Source organism: Oncorhynchus keta, chromosome 30, assembly GCF_023373465.1.
Source record: "Oncorhynchus keta strain PuntledgeMale-10-30-2019 chromosome 30, Oket_V2, whole genome shotgun sequence".
Classification (NCBI taxonomy): Eukaryota; Metazoa; Chordata; class Actinopteri; order Salmoniformes; family Salmonidae; genus Oncorhynchus; species Oncorhynchus keta.
Genome location: NC_068450.1, coordinates 50,727,816 through 50,748,272, shown reverse-complemented (window position 1 = coordinate 50,748,272; position 20,457 = coordinate 50,727,816). Strand labels below are relative to the sequence as shown.

The window sequence follows — 20,457 nt, the reverse complement described above, 5'->3', positions numbered from 1 at the left end:
AGATTTTAAATCTAACCCCAACCACACTGTTAATATTATGCCTAACCTTAAATTAAGACCAAAAATCTAAAATGTCGTTTTCATGCATTCTTACGATCTAGCAAATTTAGACTTTATAGATGTGCTATCTAGTGGAAACCCAGTTTACTGGCTCAGCATGTCACGTGCTTCCTTGTTTACTGCGCTTGGTTTTGCGAAAACAATAGCTATTTACTGACATCTGCTGGATAAATTGGATAGTACTATCCATTATTACATCTCCACTTGTTTCTCTGAAAAGCTTACATAAAACAGTGAAATCCATTGTGCAAGTCCATTATAAAAAAACAAGTCAAATTGATTTGAACATGTTTAATTAATACAGCACAAATTCAGGGCAACACAAAGTAACACAAACTTATCATCAATTTCATCAAATGTAACTAATGACTATTGTGATTTATTGAACTCAACTGATACAGCTGATTGTTGCAGATTGTTTTTCTCTACAACAGTATGTTGACATTTTGAAAACGGTCTCCCTTTTCATCCACCATGAACTTCACATTGTCCTCTAGTGATCTCAGTTTGATTTGCTTGAAATCTCTGGAAAAAAAAAACAATAGTGGAAATGCAATATTATCAAAGATTGGAATGATTGTAACCAAAGCATATGATAAAAAAAGGTTGTGTGCATCAAAGTGTGTTCTTATTATATCAGCATAAATATATAATAAGCTCCATACAGATTATTATTATTTATTTTTTTACTAGGCAAGTCAGTTAAGAACTAATTCTTATTTTCTATGACGGCCTAGTGGGTTAACTGCCTGTTCAAGGGCAGAACGACAGATTTTGTACCTTGTCAACTCGGGGATTTGAACTTGCAACCTTTCGGTTAGTAGTCCAATGCTCTAACCACTAGGCTACCCTGCCGCCCCATTCTTGCCGTAGACACAAACCAATCTGAGAGATGCAAATGAACAACAACATGGTTGCATCCCAAACGGCAACCTATTACCTATATAATGAACTACTGACCGGAGACAGACTAGTGTCCTATCCAGGGGCTGTACATGCACATCAAGCTGCCTCACGCTACAGAAACAGGAGATGAACCGTTTCAGCTTGCACAAGCCAAGCTATTTATTAATTTTTCACCTGAGTCATATGGACACTGGTCAAAAGTAGTACACTATAGGGAATAGGGTGCCATTTGGCACGCAGATCAAATCAGATATCATCAAATCTTTATGCAGATACATCACCACATTCCTCTAGTGCCATACTGTAACTTGGCCTTTTAGCTGCAGCTAATCCATAGAATGTCAACCACAAAAGCTTGGAATCTTCAAGATTCCAGTCCTTTTGAAAGTCATTGGATTTATACTGCTCCCCATGCACCAGGCAAGCAGGGAACGATAGGTCAGAGGTCATCATAATCACCCTTTGCAGAGAAAGTGTGTGTGTATGTGTCTGCAGGGTACGTGGTGGGGGGTTGATATGTGGCTGAAGCTCAGAGAAACAGGGTGCAACGTATAGCAGCAGCAGCTGTTGTGGGGGGGGGTCAAAGAAGTGTGTCGGACAGCCAGTCAGTGAGCTGGGGGGATTGGAGAGAGGAGAGAAAAAGGGTGGACATACCTGGGCCAGGAAGGTGGGGCTAGAGGCGGTGGAAGATGGAGGTAGGGCAAGGGGACCTGACTCCCACAGGTGCTAAGAGGCTAAAAGGGCATCAATACCTGCCGGGCTTAACACCATGGCCTGGAGCAGGTCAGAGAGAGAGATGATCCCCCTGCACACGTCCTCTTTGTCCACCAGGACCAGCCGATGGACCTGCGGGGAAAGGATGGGGACACGATGGGGACAGGATGAGGAGTAAAAGGGGTGAGGAGAGGATGGAGAGAGGAATGGGGCAGGATGGGGGTAAGATGGGGACAGGATGGAGAGAGGAATGGGGCAGGATGGGGGTAAGATGGGGACAGGATGGAGAGAGGAATGGGGCAGTATGGGGGTAAGATGGGGACAGGATGGAGAGAGGACGGAGGGCACGATGGGGACAGGATAGAGAGTGGATGGGGGCAGGATGGGGTAGAATGGGGAGAGAATTGGTGCAGAATGGTGACAGGAGGGGGAGAGGATGGGAGTGTGTGGTGGGAAAGGGTTGGTCATGGTTACACAACAAGGACTTACCAGTAATTAAGTAGAGTAGAGCAGTAAGCAGAGGGCTAATGCTGATACAGTCTACAGCTAATGCATTCAAATATATTTAAATACTAGTGGCCATAATTCTATTTATATTTAATTGTGTGGGCTAATAGAGCTAAATATTGCAGCATATCAGCGCCCATTACTTTGATGTCTTTTTTAAACAAACTGGTAGGTGGAGTGGAGAGAGAGGGCCACTGTGATAGAGGACATGACCTTGGTCATATTCAGTAGTGCACACCGTAGCAAAAATAACAAGTGTTTCTAATTGGACACGTTCAAGTAGTCCCTCCCTGTTGCAGCCTGTTTTCTTCCATTTGGAGCCTTATGAATACAACCCTGGTGGGAGCAGAGTGGGACACTAACCTCAGCCTTAATAATGCGATCAATGACGGTCTCCAGGGTCTCGTCGGGGAGGCACTTGATGACGCCCTCAATGAAACAGCAGCGCCGTCGGATGGCCTCCTGCATGGACATGTTCAGGTTGTTGTATGTCTTCTGGGCAGCCAGATTCTGTCTCCGAGAAGAAGAGAAGAGGAGTGGAGAGAACAATAAAAATGTGAAGGGCTTTATTTTGTATTGTTTTCAAGTGAATTAAACTGTAACGGGCAGCTTTGGGGCACTTACAATCACATCAAATCGGGAGTAGAGAGCCACCACCTTGCCTTGGTGTACAAAGGACAGTGAGATACATAGCCTGCCTACATCTTACAAGTGAAACTTTATTTTTGAAGGGCACCTACGTAAGGACATACACATACTGTACTAGTCAGTGTTCGACTTTGAACTAGAGATGAGGTTAACCCACCTTGCTCGTTTACTACGGGCAGTGCGGAGACCCTCCTCTCTACAAACACAGACAGGGCATCGTAGACTGAGGCTGTCTGCTGGACCGTGGCAATGTTCCGGAATGTCCCGATCCCAACGTCCTGGATCGTCTTCTGCATGAAGCAGGGTTTTGGGACTGTCTCTTTCTGTGTAGAGTACTTTTAATTAAAAAATAAAAAGGAACACAAGGATTGTAAAAGCAACACATACAGTTCACAACACCACTGTTTGAAATGGATGACCATATGATATGAGCATAAACACACAGACATCTTCTTCAAGTCATGTTGTCTTACAAATATATGGAGAAACTTGAGGATTCGCTTGTGCGTGAGAATGTGTAAGACATTTCCGGACACGGGATCGATAACCGGCAATCTGTGGATCTTATGCCTCAGTAGGGAATAGATGGCGTCGAAGAGGCTGCAAAGGAGAGGAGGGGAGACTGAGTAGGCCTATAGTGTCTAACCCTGGAGAACACAACCAACATCCACACCTGGGTCATGTTGCAAAACGTTTTGCTACAGTGTGCCGTACTGAACACAACCCAGAACACTGCCCCGTAATTGACTGAATCCCAGCCTCAATTTCCTTAGTCTGTTACTCATTTAAAAAAAGTTATCAGTAAAAGTAACAACTCAGGCAAAGCCAGGTAACAGGAGTTGGTTTGACTGAGAGCTGCGTAGATTCACCTGGCGTCTGGAGCGATACTGTGAAGACAGTGGTTGGAGTATTGCAGGTACACATCTGCAGGGAGAGAGAAATAAACAGAATGGAAAGTCACAGAAAGACATGTACGTATATACCATAGACATAGAACACTGTATAATTTGCTTTCTCTAGCTTATTTACTTGAATGAATCACCTCGCCATGTTCCAATTTGATGCCTCTCCAGCTCGTTCATTTGAACCTGTGGGAGGGTGGAAACATATTGGACAAATTATGATGAATGATTTCTGTGTTATTCACACAACCATGATCTTGTCTCCATTGAACATGCTTTATAGGCCAAGACTAGGCTTAAAGGGATAGTCCACCCAAATGACAAAATGGTTTCCTTACCATGTAAGAAATGTATGGCAAGATAAGACGGCAATCCATGCTTTGGTTTCTAACCTTGCCACTGTCACCAAAGGCTAACTTTTAAGAATGTTTGTCCAAAAATCAATGCAGATCAATATCCCCGTTATTAGCATTTTGCATGTTAAATGTCCAAATCATCTTAAAGGATGTTTATTGAGCTACACAATCCATTTCAGGCACATTGGGATGACTTGGACATGAAATGTGAAACATGCTTATGACTGGGATATTGACTGGCATTTAATAATAATAATATAATAATATATGCCATTTAGCAGACGCTTTTATCCAAAGCGACTTACAGTCATGTGTGCATACATTCTACGTATGGGTGGTCCCGGGGATCGAACCCACTACCCTGGCGTTACAAGCGCCATGCTCTACCAACTGAGCTACAGAAGAACCAGTTACAGAAGAACCCATTTGGTTCATATACGCACCAATGGGGACCTGTAGTAACGATGGAGAATGTTGATGAAATCTGTTATAGTCAGCATACCTGTGAGGACAATAGAGAGAGAGAGATAGAGAGAGAGAGCTCATCACTATTGGCATGGATACGTGCTAGTGTCTAGTCTTCATATCACACTACCCCCAAAACCAGCCCTAGCTTGCAATCATTCAGGACATTGCGTTGCCATAAGCAAGTAGCAAGAGAGCACCCCCTAATCTCTTCACTTACCCACAAACCTCTGTGTCTTGCTATCCCAGAGAGGTGCAGCTCTCAAGCCGTTTGCTACAAGAGCGAAAAAGGCTTTCTTCACCTGCAAACATAGGATTTTTTTTAACACAACCAGTTAACACCCGTCTTAGTAGTGAGTATGTTTTAGGGAAGAAGGAATGAGGCTGCACATGAATTATTGCTGCAGGGACAAGGGAAAACCACTATAACTGACTGTAGCTGTAGTTACAGGAGAGAGGAACTCTGACTTGAAATGTCATACCAAAAGGGACCATGACCTTTCCCTTGGGAAGTGGAGGGAGAATATCTGGGCTGAGTTCAGCAGGAAGAGTATGTTCTGAAACGGGGAGGCACTACGTGAATTTGCCAAATAAGAACACAGATTTTAGTTTCCTGTAACCTGTTGTGAGACGTTTTGCTACGATGTGCCCTACTGAACACTGATCCTGGACTCTTGATTTGGCCCCCAAATTATTTTGTATTGTTCAGTTTCAACATACAAGTGGGTTACACGACCCTGGACTCTTACTTGTAGTGTTGTGTCAAATATGACCAGTTTACAGCTGGTTGGAATGGCCTCATAGCAGCAATGACTTTTCATGAACTTCATGTACATCTCAGCATCAGCCTCTGAAGTTACGGGTAAGTGAAGTGGGTACAAAGTTACACACACACACACACACACACACACACACACACACACACACACACACACACACACACACACACACACACACAGACAGTTATAGATCCCCTACACGCCTCATTCCATGAAACAGACACACAAATGTACATTCACACAAACACTGAAGGTTACCCGAATTACCTGAATTCTTCAATTCTTCACGCATCTCTTGAAACATGATCTAGACCAACAGAAAAAGAACACCAACAACACTCTATAACACCTTGATAAATGTGCTCTAAAATCAGTGCTGGAATGAAGCTCGAAGGGAAAACATTCGGGATCAAGTTGAACTAAAGCTCTAAACCAAAAACAGTTTACAATCCAACCAACTTATTTTTTGACCCCAGCTTTACTCCTTGTAGTCCTAAATGTTTCAGTCCTACACACACTTCTCAAACACAAATCTGGCCAACTCGTGTACCATGACTTACCTGCCTGATAAGTATTTTCTCCATGAAAGACTTGCGCACAACTCACCCAACAATAAACGCTAGATCCTGCTACATGTAGGCTCCTCTCCCCCTGCCTGTCCCACAAACCAGTTGGGTCTATATTAGGAGCAGGAGTCTCAAGTGGTATGCAGAGGGCCAACGGGATGGGGGTGGGGTCTGGGGTGAGGCGCAGGCAGAAAAGGGGTGGGTACATTCCTCTCTGACATATTCTGCATAGTTTCTGTGTGGATTTGAGGAGCATTACATCGTGTTGTTGATGTGGTTCCTGGGTTGTGAAAACATTTAGCCTGGTAATGTAACTGATCTGATACGCAGACTTGGCACCGTAGGACGACACGAGGAACAGCAGTCAAAAGGACGTGTTGTGTTGTAATATGGATATGTGCTGAAGTTGAATGCAATGGAGAGGTGCTGCAGTGTTTTAAAGGCTTGCTATGACTCTGGTGATGGGTGTAACTATGTTGACTGTTTTGATTCAGCTGTAATGGCTTCCTGTTCCCATTGGCATTGTGTTGTTCATTGTTATTTGCACGAGCTTGAGGAGGGCAGCAATAACAGGAAACGAGGTGAAGCACACTATGTTGTGCAGTTGTTGCTGGGTAGATTGCATTTGAATTGTGTTTCCTTGATTCCTCACATCTTCTCTCCTCTCAAAACACACTGGAGAAGAATGGGGCTTATATTTACAGAGTCTCAGAGTAGGAGTGCTGATCTAGGATAAAGTTGAGCCGAACACAACCTTACAGTGAAATGCTTACTTACAAGCCCTTAACCAACAATGCTATAAGAGGTTAAGAAAAATACATTTTAAGTAAAAAATTTAAAATAAAAGTAACAAATAATTCAACAGTAGCAGTAAAATAACAATAGTGAGGCCATATACAGGGGATATCGTTACATAGTCAATGTGCGGGGGCACCGGTTAGTCGAGGTAATTGAGGTAATAAACTAAACCTAAAAATAATTGTCCTCTCACTGTCAACAGCGTTTATTTTCAGCAAACTTAAGATGTGTAACTATTTGTATGAACATGACAAGATTCAACAACTGAGACATAAACTGAACAAGTTCCACAGACATGTGACGAACAGAAATGTAAAAATAATGTCCCTGAACAAAGGGGGGGGTCAAAATAAGCTGTTCGTGTCTTAACGACCGTTCCACAGGTGCATGTTCATTAATTGTTTATGGTTCATTGAACAAGCATGGGAAACAGTATTTAAACCCTTTACCATGAAGATCTGTGGAGTTATTTGGATTTTTACGAATTAACTTTGAAAGACAGAGACCTGCAAAAGGGACCTTTCTTTTTTTGCTGAGTTTATGTACATGTAGGTAGAGTTAAAGAGACTATGCATAGATAATAAACAGTAGCAGCAACATAAAATAGGGGTCTGGTTAGCCCTTTGATTAGCTGTTCAGGACTCTTATGGTGTGGGGGTAGAAGCTGTTAAGAAGCCTTTTGGGCCTAGATTTGGCACTCCGGTACCGCTTGCCGTGTGGTAGCAGAGAGAACAGTCTATGACTAGGGTGGCTGGAGTCATTGACAATTTTTAGGGCCTTCCTCAGACACCGCCTGGTATAGAGGTCCTGGATGGCAGGAAGCTTGGCCCCAGTGATGTACTGGACTGTACGCACTACTCTCTGCAGTGCCTTGCGGTCGGAGGCCGAGCAGTTGCCATACCAGGCAGTGATGCAACCAGTCAGGATGCTCTTGATGGTGCAGCTGTAGAACCTTACGAGGATCTGAGGACCCATGCCAAATCTTTTCAGTCTCCAAGGGGGAATAGGCTTTGTCGTGCCCTCTTCATAACAGTCTTGGTGTGTTTGGACTATGATAGCTTGTTGGTGATGTGGACACCAAGGAACTTGAATCTCTCAACCTGCTGCACTGCAGCCCAGTCGATGCGAATGGTGCGTGCTCTGTCATCCTTTTCCTGTAGTCCACAATCATCTCCTTTGTCTTGATCATGTTGAGGGAGAGGTTGTTATCCTGGCACCACAGGGCCATGTCTCTGACCTCCTCCCTTTTGGCTGTCTCATAGTTGTCGGTGATCAGGCCTACCACTATTGTGTCATCGGCAAACTTGATGATGGTGTTGGAGTCATGCCTGGTCATGCAATTGTGAGTGAACAGGGAGTACAGGAGGGGACTGAGGACGCACCCGAGGGGCCCCGTGTTGAGGATCAGCGTGGAGGATGTTGTTACCTACCCTTACCACCTGAGGGCGGCCCGTCAGGAAGTACAGGATCCAGTTGCAGAGGGTGGTGTTTAGTCCCAGGGTCCTTCGCTTAGCTTTTAGATGAGGTAACCTGATCCTTGATTAGCAATCCTACGCTGAGACGCTTTGTGAATACAGCCCACAGAACAGGAACCCCATATATTCTGCTCCAATGCAGTTTGAGGAGACAAAGATGAGGAATTTAAGAAATTCAATTGAGAATCCAAAGATGGTGGCTTAGGTGACAGTGCCTTAGCCTGGTCCCGGTTCTGTTTGTGTCGTCTTGATAAAGACCATGTGAATTGGCAAGACAGCCCAAACAAATGTGACCAGGTTAATGCTTGCTTGACACTACACATGTAGACCAGTGCCTGTGTGACTGCAGTTCTTAGATGTCAGCTCAAATAGCATATTGCTTTCTAGGGTGTGTGTGTGCGTGCCCAGATTGTGAGATTAATAGCGCAATGTTGACCACTTACATTACATACTGTATGTCAGTGGACCATGTGAACAGAAATTCAGGCATAAATGACAAATGTTTTTTTTTGGTGTCAGAGTCAAGCATTTTATTATTATTTTTTTTTAAACAGATTTCTACACATTGTTTACAAAATGTAAGGATATTGTGCTTCAAAATCTAAGTCTGATTTGAAAATTGTTTTATTTAGATGTTTTCAGCAATTCAACAAAAGCCAAACTTCATGAGTTCATGTCCTTGGGACCACAGTGCCTCCTGGCTTTGTAAGAAAGGTGTCAATGTAAACCCAAGTCATATGTACAAATATCAAATTCCCTAGCAAGAACCTTCTATCTTGAGTAGAACAATATGAGAAGAGCCAACTGTTTTTCAGGGATGAGAGACTGAAATAGTATTACTAGAATTTACATCCCCATTCAAGTAAATCTATGGAGAAAGAAGACATTTTCCAATTTTGAGCAGGTGGAGAAGACAAATTGTATGCAAGTGATTGAGTGGTTTTTAATGTTGTCAGGTCTCCCCAACCAAATTGGTATGTTAAAGAGGGATACTAATTAATTGCATAAATTAAAAAAACAGACATTTCTACTTAAAAGTGATGTTTTGCACAATACAACTGTTTCCATGAAAAGGGTAATTGGATGAAAATCACATTCATTAGATACATTTTCAATCATATTCAAAACTCATTTAAAAAAACATCAAAACAGTAAACTGGTTATGACCCATTTCAGTTGCGTGGCATTCTGTTGTACAAACATGAAATTAGAGATCGCCACTGCATTCTATCATGGTAAAATAAATATTTAGAGTTCCATCTGTCCCCCAGTGCTATCTGAGTTTAGGGTCATGTTCAGTAGGCAGGAAATGAAACAAATGTCCCCCCCCCCAAAAAAAGGGGGGCTCTCTGACCTTGTCCAATAAGAAACTTCTATTTTCGTTTACTATTGCGAAGTGGTGTAAAGCATTTCGCTATGATGTGCCCTAATGAACACGACTTGAGGGGCAGCCAAACCGAGATATGAATTGAATGTTTACTGTTTTTTCACTGGAATAAAAAAGCATTACATCTCTACTATTGTTCAGTGCAGGGACCAGTAGCCATCTGTGCAAAAATATGTTGACATTTTTTAAAATAACAACTACAGTAAATGAGAATAATAACCCAAAAACTCCATGGCAAATCAAATGTAGGCTAGTTGTCTCTAGCTTGAGTGCAAGTCTGTTTGTGCCATCAATCCAACTCCTTCTCACTCATTGTCATGCAATGTTTGGCTTGACAAGGACAGCAAATAGAGTTGGCAAGAGAACAAACAGATCTGGGACCAGGCTAAATTGCCTCCCTTCTTAAAGCGCTACAGTACAGTACTGACTTAGAAAGCAGCCTTGCTTTTGTGGAGACAACTTACTTTCTCAAATAGCTATGATGTCACATCAAAACTTAACTCTTCCAACTAAAAACTTGACTTAGCCCAACTCCCACAAGCCCCCATTTTCAAGCATAGGTAAAGAGTAGGTAGCCTGGGTACCAGTCTGTTTCTTCCATCATGCCATTTTGTCATGCCAAACATGGTGTGAGTGGAATGATGACACAAACAAATCTGGTACCCAGGCCACAGAGTAGGTAGTAACAAACGCTGTGTGTGTATGGTAGCTATGCTTAGACATGTTTTTGTGTTTTTTTTTAAACCAAACAAGAAAGATTAGTTTGCCATGTACACACCTTCTAGACCTCAAACACCTCCTTGACTTTGGAAACACCCATTGTAAAGCGATGTGATCCAACCTCCTTTGAAAAAGATACGTTAGAAAAGATACGAGGGTCTGAGCACAGAACTCAGACCTCACGCGGTTATGAGTTCATCTCACTTATTTACACCAATTCAGCTGGCAAACCACTGTACAAAATGTGCTACTCACCTTTAGGGGGCCGTATCTCAAATTTAGACAGTATATGCAACAAAAAAATGCACATACAAAACAAAATCAATCCTTTCACTGCAACGGACGCACTCTGAAAAATCAGTTGGTTTAATTTGGAGTCCGGCGTCATAGTCATTGCAGGGTAACGATAGTGGCTTGTTTTGTCCGTCTGTGTCTAGCTGGGCATGAGGAGAGATTGGGCTTTCTCGATGGGCAGCATGAACTGTGGGCAGCAGGGTCCGACACGGAGGGTTGCCATGCCAGTCAGACGGGAGTCCAGGAGCATCGGGATGGCTCCGTAGAGGAGGGGGGCAGGGGCCAGCCACGGTGCTGCGGGGTGACCACGGGTTCCAGGCTCAAGTAGTGGAGCAGAGGTGTTCGATGGGCTGCACTGGATGGAGCCAGGAGGGAGGCTCCCCACTGTAACTGGGCAGCCGGGGTAGTGCAGAGAGGAGGCGGACAAGGCTGGTTCAGTGTCAGGCTGGGGGTGTGGGTCAGTGTGGCTTAGGGAAGTGAGGAGAGAGCCCCATAGACACAGTATAGAGGTCTGGGAGGTGATTGGCGAGCCGTGGTTGTCGTGGGTGTGGAGAGTGCCAGGTCTGCGTTTGTGACTGTCGTTGCCCAAGACGCAGCAGCGAGGGAGGTCGGATGCTGGACTTGGGGTCTCTGGGACTGGGAGCAGGCCTAGTGGTGGTGGTGGAGAGAGGCTGGAGCTAGGCAGGTGGACTTGGCTGACTGGGGACAGGGGCTGGTTGCTTCTGGGGAGGCTGGTGGCGATAAGGCCTGCGACACTGGTCAGATACACCAGCCCCAGCATGCAGGTCACCTAGAGACAGGTGAGGACGTGGATTTAGTGGATTTCTTTCAGTGTGTTTTTCCTTTCCTCCCAAACTAACTACTTTCAAAAGTGTTGCTTCTTTCAATCAACACATAGTTTGTGGGTTTCTACAATGAGCAGTTTTCAGAAATTGATGTGATGGAAATGTTATACTTGTGCTTTTCTTATAACTAATTTCTGTGTTCATTCATGTGCTGTTCTAATAACCAATTTTTGTGTTCATGTAAGTGACTGATTAAAAAAATCCTCACTTATCATTATCTATAATTTGGCAGTACGCTCAGACCTTGTTATGAGAAAGAAAGATATTTCAGTTTCAAGGTCTCAGTTTAGAGAGAAGAAGCCTTGTGAGGCATTGGTCTGTCACATGTATGACCCAATATTGATCAGTCACATAAATTAAACAAAACTGTAATGATGAATTAATTATGCAAAATCATGCAAATATAACTTGTCTGTGTATAGCAGTATATAAGACAACTGCTAGGACTGCCACAAGCAGAGCTCCTAACAGAAATTCACTATGGTGTATTGAGTTTGTTGAAACCTCTCCAGCACGTTGACAATAAACACTGATTAATTTAAGCTGACTTCGAGCGTCCCTGTGTAAGAATTTCCATGACATTGACATGTTAATTTCAGGGGCGTTTCTGAGACTAGTGTTGTGTCCATTTGGCACAAAACAGGAGAAAACATACTACCTGAACATGTCAAATAAGAAATGATATTGTCCATTTCAAAATGTTCTGCTACGGTGTGCCCATACTGAGGATTACCCACAACTCAGTCCTTCAGTGCACCCCACTGCCCTGTCCTCTGACCACTGGCCCCTCCTCACCTTGGCAAAGTGCAGGTAGATGGCCGTCAGTGCTTGTCGCCACGCCGCCTGCTCCAGAAGCACACAGAGGTCAGTGTAGGTGAACCAGCCTCGCTTCATCCCCTGGTTCTCTGCAATACTGGAGTCACAACAGGCCAGAGTTAATACACACACACAGTCCACACTCAATGCAAACAGAGAGAGAGATGGACCCAGAACAGAGTCTGGCTACGCTCATGTTACTACGCTCATGTGACACAAATGACCAACCCTTTGTTTGAACTAGCAGCTCTGTATCAGATCTACCAGCCAAATTACCACAAGAACTTGACACTACTAATTTAGTTATTCCATGAAAAGTCATGGGGCTTACAAAAATAGAAGTCTCTATGACATTCCGAACCCTTCATAGCTTCTTGTGTTTCTAATGGTTCTAATGCATTAGGAGTCACACACAGACACATCCGCCCACCCCGACACACAGGCAGATTTTTTCTTGAGCTGATGGTTAGGGGGTCAGAACATAATTACAAATATTTTGTAGACTGCAAATTGACTACAAGAAGGCCAAACAGATTTATTTGACTAAAGCAATAATTTCAAATCTTGCACAGATTTGTATACGATCACATATACTGTATCTCTCTCTATTATGCATAGGAATACTTTGGAACAGAGTTCCAGAATTAAAATCACTTGGAAATGATTTGCTGGTGTTTTTACATTAAAGTCATGTCCAACAATACATTGGAAAAATATTTTTTCATGTATTTTTTAAATCACGATCTACGTGAATGACAACAATCACAAACCTGGTTTCTAGTTGATTCAGTATGCCAAAGTAGTCCCCTGGCTCAGTGAAGAGGCTCCACTCCTAAAACACAGAAGTGAGAGCAGCTGTCAGATTGCATATTATATGTCCATACAAATACAGTACAATGGGATTTAAATATTAGTGATGGGTGGGTTGACACAACCTGCAGTCCCTGTGGTTATAACCACGGGCAGGTGGGTTTAGGGTCATGAAATATTGTGTGGATGACGTGTGTGTGCTAGCAATGTTCCCTCTAAGCTGCAGTTCTTTATTTGTACTATTTTCAACATTGTAGAATTATAGTGAAGACATCAAAACAACATATGGAATCGTGCAGAAACCAAAATATATTTATAATTGAGATTCTTCAAAGTAGCCACCCTTCGCCTTGATGACAGCTTTGCACACTCTTGGCACGCTCTCAACCAGCTTCATGAGGAATGCTTTTCCAACAGTCTTGAAGGAGTTCCCACATACTGTTTGCTGAGTACTTGTTGGCTGCTTTTCCTTCACTCTGCGGTCCAACTCATCCCAAACTATCTCAATTGGGTTGAGGTCGGGGGATTGTGGAGGCCAGGTCATCTGATGCAGCACTCCATCACTCTCCTTCTTGGTCAAATAGCCCGGAGGTGTGTTTTGGGGCATTGTCCTGTGACTAGTCCCACTAAGCGCAAACCAGATGGGATGGCGTATCGCTGCAGAATGCTGTAGTAGCCATGCTGGTTAAGTGTGCCTTGAATTCTAAATAAATCATTGACAGTGTCACCAGCAAAGAACCCCCACACCATCACACCTCCTCCATGCTTCAGGGTGGAAATCACACATGCAGAGATCTGTTCACCTACACTACTTCTCACAAAGACACGGAGGTCAACAACAAAAAATCTCAAATTTGCACTCACCAGACCAAAGGACAGATCTCCACCAGTCTAATGTTCATTGCACATGTTTCTTGGCCCAAGCAAGTCTCTTCTTTTCTTATTGGTGTCCTTTAGTAGTGGTTTCTTTGCAGCAATTCGACCATGAAGGCCTGATTCACGTAGTCTCCTCTGAACAGACCATGTTGAGCGCGTCTGTTACTTGAACTCTGTGAAGCATTTATTTGGGTAGCAATTTCTGAGGTTGGTAACTCTAATGAACTTATCGTCTGCAGCAGAGGTGACTCTGGGTCTTCCTTTCAAGTGGCGGCCCTCATTCATGAGAGCCAGTTTCATCATAGCACTTGATGGTTTTTGCAACTGTACTTCTCTTGCCATTTTTCAGATTCAAAAGCCAAATAGCCTACACCCCAATTGTAAAATGCTTTTGGGAAGGGGCCGAACAGAAAAAAGTTCATGGCGATCCAGTGAAGCAAAAAGGACAATAAGAGAAAAGCTACGAAATGGAGAGTTGAAAATAAAGAAAAGGCGGGGCAAGAAAAGTAATGTTTGGGAAAGATTTGGTAAAGTGGTAAAAGAGGATGATAACAGTGTCAGCTATGTTATGTGTGATGATTGTGAGGCGCTATACTTTAAAATAGGCATATGACACTTCAAGGGAACTGTATCCCACTGTTCAGATGGGTTAAAAGGATACTGAAATCTGGACACTGACTTTAGGTCTATAACCTCTCACAAAGCCTTAATATTAACCCCATGCGGAACATAGCATTTATTGCAGTAAAATGATACACCAAATGTAGGAAACATTTAGACTCAAACAGGAGTGGAGAAATATGATTTCTTTCTTTCAGCATCTTGAGAAAAAGCGAATGCGCAGTTAGATACCATCTGTAGAGGTGCTATCTTTATCAGCATCATAAAAGCTGATAGTATTTCAACCACATAAAATATCCATCCAAGCACAACTGAAATATTTTCAGAAACCCGTTGGATTGTTTACACAGCTTTCTATTTCCTTACAACAAGTCCACCTGATGCCATTTGGAAATTTACACAGAAAATATTTCCTTTTTTTTGTTATTGCATTTTCTCCAGGTTCCTGAACGTCTTTGCTCCGTGAAAGAAGCAGAGACGACAAATGTCAACTAGATTGAAGCATTCATTCTATCGATTTGTGACATTCTGGTGAGCAAGGGTTTATTTTGTCTTCTAGGGAAACATAATGACGGAAGGGAAGCTGCATGTATCTAATTATAGACAAGGTGACTAAAAAAGCCTACCAAAATAAAGCAGAAACATACCTAAGTCAGGCAATAAAAAAAAATCATGCACCTTCTGTCAAAAAAATCGTTCTGCCGTCTCTGACTGTAGCCTACAGCGCATTTTCTATTTTAGCTGGTTAGGGTCGGTCCCCAGACATTCATTGCGGACGGGTACGGGTGAACTAATGGTTGACCCACGCACCACTATTAAATATATGGCTCTGAGTGGGACCACACGTTTCGGAGCCTGTGTGTATGTTGAGCGGGTCTGTTACTTGAACTCTGTGAAGCATTTATTTGGGTAGCAATTTCTGAGGCTGGTAATGTAATACTATGTATAACTTACAATAGCATCGAGGAAATTCATCTCCAGAGTGTTGACAGTCTGGACGTCCAGTTTCCCAGCAGCCCCCCACTCGTCATTGAACACCTCCTCATCCTCCCCTTCGTCGTACAAATATTTGCTGGCAACCATCTGGAGGAAAGGCGAAACAGGATTAGGAGGTTAAGATCAGTCCATATGTCATAGAAAGCTAGATGTGTTTGCATCTTTCTCCACACCCATACTACACAGTGACTATTGTTGACTGATGTCCTGCATTGTTGAAGAAGCTATCACGTCAGCATTTTGTTGCATCTTTTATACCTGCTGTAAACAGTTTGTGACAAATAAAATGTGATTTGAAAACATTTTCCAGACACACACTTAAGCCTACTCCTGGTCTAAAAAGCACATTGCGGGTGGCTGCGGGAAATTCTAAATTGAACAAGAATTAGGTGTAGTATATGGGTCTGGGCCCTACATGCCCAGCAATTATAGATGCCCATTTTCATAACAAGCTGTTCTGTGCCCATCACGTGCATTGCCGTGGCTTAATTCTGACGAGACGACTAGTGTTTCACAGACATCGCTATGACCTAATTCTGGCAAGAAGACCTGTGCTTTTCAGTCACCCACATGGCCATTGCATAATTCTGGTCAGATGGCCTAATGCTTATCACATAGGCTAAATAGCCTTTGCCGAATTCTAACGAGACAACCTGCGAGTCCCAAATGGCACCCTATTCCAATCAATCAAATAAATATTGTCACATACTTCTTAAACAACAGGTGCAGACTAACAGTGAAATACAGGTCTTTGGTCTGACAATAAGCAGTACACTACAAAGGGAATAGGGTGCCATTTGAGATGCATGCAACCTTTGGCCCACATACCATGGAGATAAGGAAGAGGTCAGAGGAGGAGATCTTTTGCAGGTATTCGGGGTTCCTGTGTCGTAGCCTTTCGATGTAGACCAGGGCCAGCATCATGGCACACGGAGAGATGCACGCCTCCCTGAAAAACAAACCAACTATATTAAGTTATGAAGACCATTACATGATAAAAAAGGATAACCAGTGTCAACATTCACTGACAACATACCTCGCGACATGAGCAGCATATTTCTTGTGCAGTTTTCGAATTGGGCTAGGGGCAGATTTCTGAAGGAGTTCCACAGCAATATCTATAAATCATATTCAGAACATATGAATCAATCATTCAAATTCACAACATAATAAACAACAGTCACACATGGACAGGACACAACCTAACAGACAGAATAGCTAACCTGTAACAGGACAGGAAAGGTTATCTAGAGAGCCGTCTTGGTCCAGGCCATAGTACAATCGCTTCCGCACTCTCTCAGACAGTTTCTGATGTCCAGGAAGAAACTGTGAAGGCAGATCAGAGTTTATTGAGCGAAGGGCCTAATTTCATGACAAAAACGAAACTGAAATAACGTTAGCTAGCTAACTTTACATAAGCAAGTCATGTCAACACGGTTGGAATAAGTTAGCTTGCTAACTAGCTATCCCACAAACTTTTATATTCGGTTATCCCATTGGGTTTGCTGGCTACCGTTTTACGAGGTAACAGTTAACGTTAGGTGACAAGTCATGAAGTTGAAGCTAAGTCCAGAACAATCACATTCACATATAGCTAACGTTAGCAGGCTGGTTAGCTACGTTACCGCGTGAGCTAGTACAATACTGTACAATATGTAACGTTAAACGTTAACTTGGCCGTGTTTTGATGTTCAATTGTAAGACAGGCATACAACACGTGTTGTTTATCTGGTATACCTATTTAAAATGCGATTATTACCAAATATGTCTAAAACTCACGTCAACCCGTTTGCTGTCATATTTCACTACCTAAACTAGCCAACTCAGCTAGCGTCACTCGCCTTGACAGGCCAACTTACCGTAAACTCCTGAAAGTCAGAAAATTGTAATGTTCGTTCACTAAACAATTCGTTGAAATCCATGATGTCTATCCAACATTAGCCAAATAGAAGAAAGAGAAAATCTAGCTGAATAGCTATAAAACGGCGCCTGGTTTTACTCAGGCTAGCTAGCACAGCAGTAACCCCCGTCGTGATGGCTGACAAGACAGGAGGGCGGGAACAGTTATGCAGTGTACTAAATGGCTACAAAATGTTGTCTAATAATATAAATCTAGCAATATGGTAAATTTGTAAAAACAGAGCCCACTTCGTCATAATCTTTAATTATACCATTTATTAACATATACACAAAGAAAAAAAAAAAACATCTATGTATTTGACATCCAAGCATAGCCTGATGCCACACACATTGGAAGTGTGACAAAGGCAAAGACCACACTACAAAACAAACTATGCCCCCAAATCACATACAAAAGAGTTTGACATTGTGTCAAAGCAGTTATTATCAGAACAAAAATGTTGCATTTCTGTAATGGCACAAAAGGAATGCCATCAAACACATGGAAACCAATAGTTTGATGTATTTGATACTATTCCACTCCAGCCATTATCACAAGCCTGTTATCCCCAATTAAGGCGCCACCAACCTCCTGTGGTGTCAATGTCACTCATTGACACAGAACATTTAAACTCATGGGCATTAGTGTAAATTATTTGACTGCACCTGTTTGCACACATTGTACAACTACAAATGATTGACTGCTGTAGTGGTAGAGCAATGATTTGCTAGCAAAACCACTCTAGCTCTTTGGTATGACTTCTGTTGTCACAAATGCATTTGGGATTCATCTATTTATTTCAGTCTGAAATAACTTTTCACGATGTAGTCTGCTGTGCAATATATGGATGGTAAGTATGTCCATTTTCACGTTCCCTTGAGTAATGCAGACAGTTTCCAATTCAACCCCAAACTCGTAACTCTAAGGACTTCACGTAGATATAAAGTCCCCATTCTCTCTCAAATAACTCAAGTTCAGTTAAATTGATAGATCTTCCCTTATGGCCCTTTAAAAAAATTAATGAAACAGAATTTGACAATACATACTGTAAATGGAGTGTGATTATCAACAGATATTGACAAACTCCACACTGCCTTGAGAATGCAAGGCATAGATATTTACAAATTCAAATATACAGACTAATTTCTTCCATTAAAATAAAGATACACAAACAGTAGTTCTTTACGCAAAAAGGGTAGCAGCATAGAAAGGTTTGAGAATTCTGAGTTCATTCATAGATAAAGGTTTCCTTTTCCATCGACTCTGTTCTCTCGACTCTGCCAGTAGTTCTTATTGATCACCATTGGTGACAAATAAAAGTTACAGCCAGCTAATTTTGCATGTATCAGTCAACACCTAGACTGTACAGTACATGATCATGCCCAAGTCTAATTGGAGTAAAACTGATGCAGTTTCGATGCTAAATGGACCAAATACAGACTAAATATCTGTTTTACTAATAACCAAAATTAGATTTTGAAGTTATTGTACGCATACCTTTGTACTAAGACAAAAAACAATTAGAGTGAAACTGATTTTTTTTGTTAACCATTCACATCGGTCTGAATCGCTTCATTTGTCTATTAAGTATAATGTAAGGCTATTGCTTGTACAGTAGCTAACAAAAAAGATCCATCTCATAAGCTAAAAAGTGGATGTAGTAAAACAAAATATATATGTATATAATTTACAATGAACCTGTAGATGCTGTAAATAAAACAAATACTTTTCTCTACCCCTAAACATTAGTCAACAATTCAAAGTTTTGTGAGACACTGTGCCAAACTGCCTATACCTGCGCTTAAGGGTAGGTATTAGTCTACTTTGGACTTGCTGTCACTTCAAGAGGACGGATTATGCAGAGTCCTGGTCGTGTTCATTAGGCACTAATCTCTCGTGGACAGACGCATGTAACAGAACTGGTATCGTAGTGTATGTCAACAGACTGTGGGATGTGACAACAGCGAGGTGCACAGATTTTTGCCACTGATAATTTGGAGAAATCATGATTTTGAAGGTGTTCGCATCTTTCACATTTTGGAAAGGGAAGGGACATTTGGCCCCTAGACTTGCCCGTAACATGCAGAGAGGGTTGGGGTGGGGCTTAACTTCACTCATAACCGAATGAACCTCAATGGACAGATACCTTAAAAGAGTACAGACAAAACAACCTTTTGAGGTATCTAATCCTCTCCCTGCATCCCTCGTCCGTCTCCTCACAATGTCTACATATCCTTGAACCTCTCACACTATACTCAGTGGCTCCTGTGGCCTGCAGTGACTGATGGGGGCTGTAGTTTCTCAGACTTCCTGTCTTTGGCTTCTGTGTCAGAGGCTGAGTCTGAGTCCTGGGCATGTTGCTGCTTCATCCACATGTCACAGTACAACCCTCCCTTAGCCAGCAGCTCATCATGCCTGGGAGGGAGAAAGTGGAGAATATGTAGTTACAATGGGGACACACAATCACCATTAAAGTCATCATCATGTACTATGCGAAGATGTTCCCACATGGGCACTGTATGGTTTTGAGAATAAGACTACAGTGTGACTATAGCATCATAAACATTGGTCTGTTCCATTCTTTAGATGTTGGTTTCTTGAAGAGCATAAAACAATATTTTGATTGGAATAGGCTTGTGGAGTGTGCAGACATAGAACAATCACTCTTTCAACCATTCCCTCACCGTCCTCGCTCTGCTATCTGACCGTCACTTAGAACAAGAATCTGGTCGGCACCGATGATGGTCGACAACCTGAAGACAGACAATTCATAATCAGACGACAGACCACACTGATCCAAACCATACAAACTCAGCATTAGAGGGGAGAAATGTGTGTGTCCTAATCCCAGAAGGTTGGTTGCACCTTAATTGGGTAGGATGTGCTTGTGGTAATGGCTGGAGTGGAATAGTATCCAATACATCAAAACACATGGTTTCCATGTGTTTGACGGCATTCCATTCGCTGCGTTCCAGCCATTATTATGAGCCATCCTCCCCTCAGCAGTCTCCACTGA

The 20,457-nt window shown here is 42.6% G+C and overlaps 3 protein-coding genes across 14 annotated transcripts in view; all 3 read right to left on the bottom strand.

Moving 5' to 3' along the window:
• Positions 1-336: 336 nt before the first annotated feature.
• prkag3a (protein kinase, AMP-activated, gamma 3a non-catalytic subunit) lies at positions 337-6,412 on the bottom strand. 10 transcript variants are annotated; one of them, XM_035744782.2, is made up of 14 exons: positions 5,944-6,375; positions 5,605-5,644; positions 5,308-5,408; positions 5,041-5,115; positions 4,779-4,860; positions 4,537-4,595; positions 3,878-3,923; positions 3,705-3,759; positions 3,309-3,435; positions 2,993-3,158; positions 2,812-2,849; positions 2,551-2,697; positions 1,621-1,812; positions 337-585 (listed from the first exon to the last, which is right to left on the bottom strand). In XM_035744782.2, exons 1-13 carry the CDS (start codon positions 6,157-6,159, stop codon positions 1,693-1,695), a joined length of 1,272 nt encoding a protein of 423 aa, XP_035600675.1. In that variant the 5' UTR covers positions 6,160-6,375; the 3' UTR covers positions 337-585; positions 1,621-1,692. The 10 variants fall into 10 exon arrangements, with proteins under 10 accessions (XP_035600675.1, XP_035600674.1, XP_035600673.1 ...); XM_035744781.2 differs by having other exon boundaries at positions 1,719-1,812; positions 2,993-3,170; positions 5,944-6,374; XM_035744780.2 differs by having other exon boundaries at positions 2,993-3,170; positions 5,944-6,358.
• A 2,370-nt stretch (positions 6,413-8,782) lies between these two features.
• On the bottom strand, positions 8,783-17,599 carry LOC118363673 (protein CNPPD1-like). The gene is made up of 8 exons (XM_035744779.2): positions 17,401-17,599; positions 16,765-16,867; positions 16,578-16,659; positions 16,370-16,490; positions 15,500-15,628; positions 13,009-13,070; positions 12,218-12,335; positions 8,783-11,367 (listed from the first exon to the last, which is right to left on the bottom strand). Exons 1-8 carry the CDS (start codon positions 17,461-17,463, stop codon positions 10,717-10,719), a joined length of 1,329 nt encoding a protein of 442 aa, XP_035600672.1. The 5' UTR covers positions 17,464-17,599; the 3' UTR covers positions 8,783-10,716.
• Positions 17,600-17,696: 97 nt separating this feature from the next.
• LOC118363670 (ATP-binding cassette sub-family B member 6-like) overlaps positions 17,697-20,457 on the bottom strand; it is a 75,633-nt gene continuing 72,872 nt past the window's right edge. For all 3 annotated transcript variants that reach the window (XM_052488502.1, XM_035744773.2, XM_035744774.2), the window contains exons 19-20: positions 20,126-20,194; positions 17,697-19,856 (exon numbers count right to left, since the gene is read on the bottom strand). In XM_052488502.1, the coding sequence (XP_052344462.1) occupies positions 19,697-19,856; positions 20,126-20,194 (229 nt within the window). In that variant the 3' untranslated portion in view covers positions 17,697-19,696. The remainder of the gene's footprint in view (positions 19,857-20,125; positions 20,195-20,457) is intronic.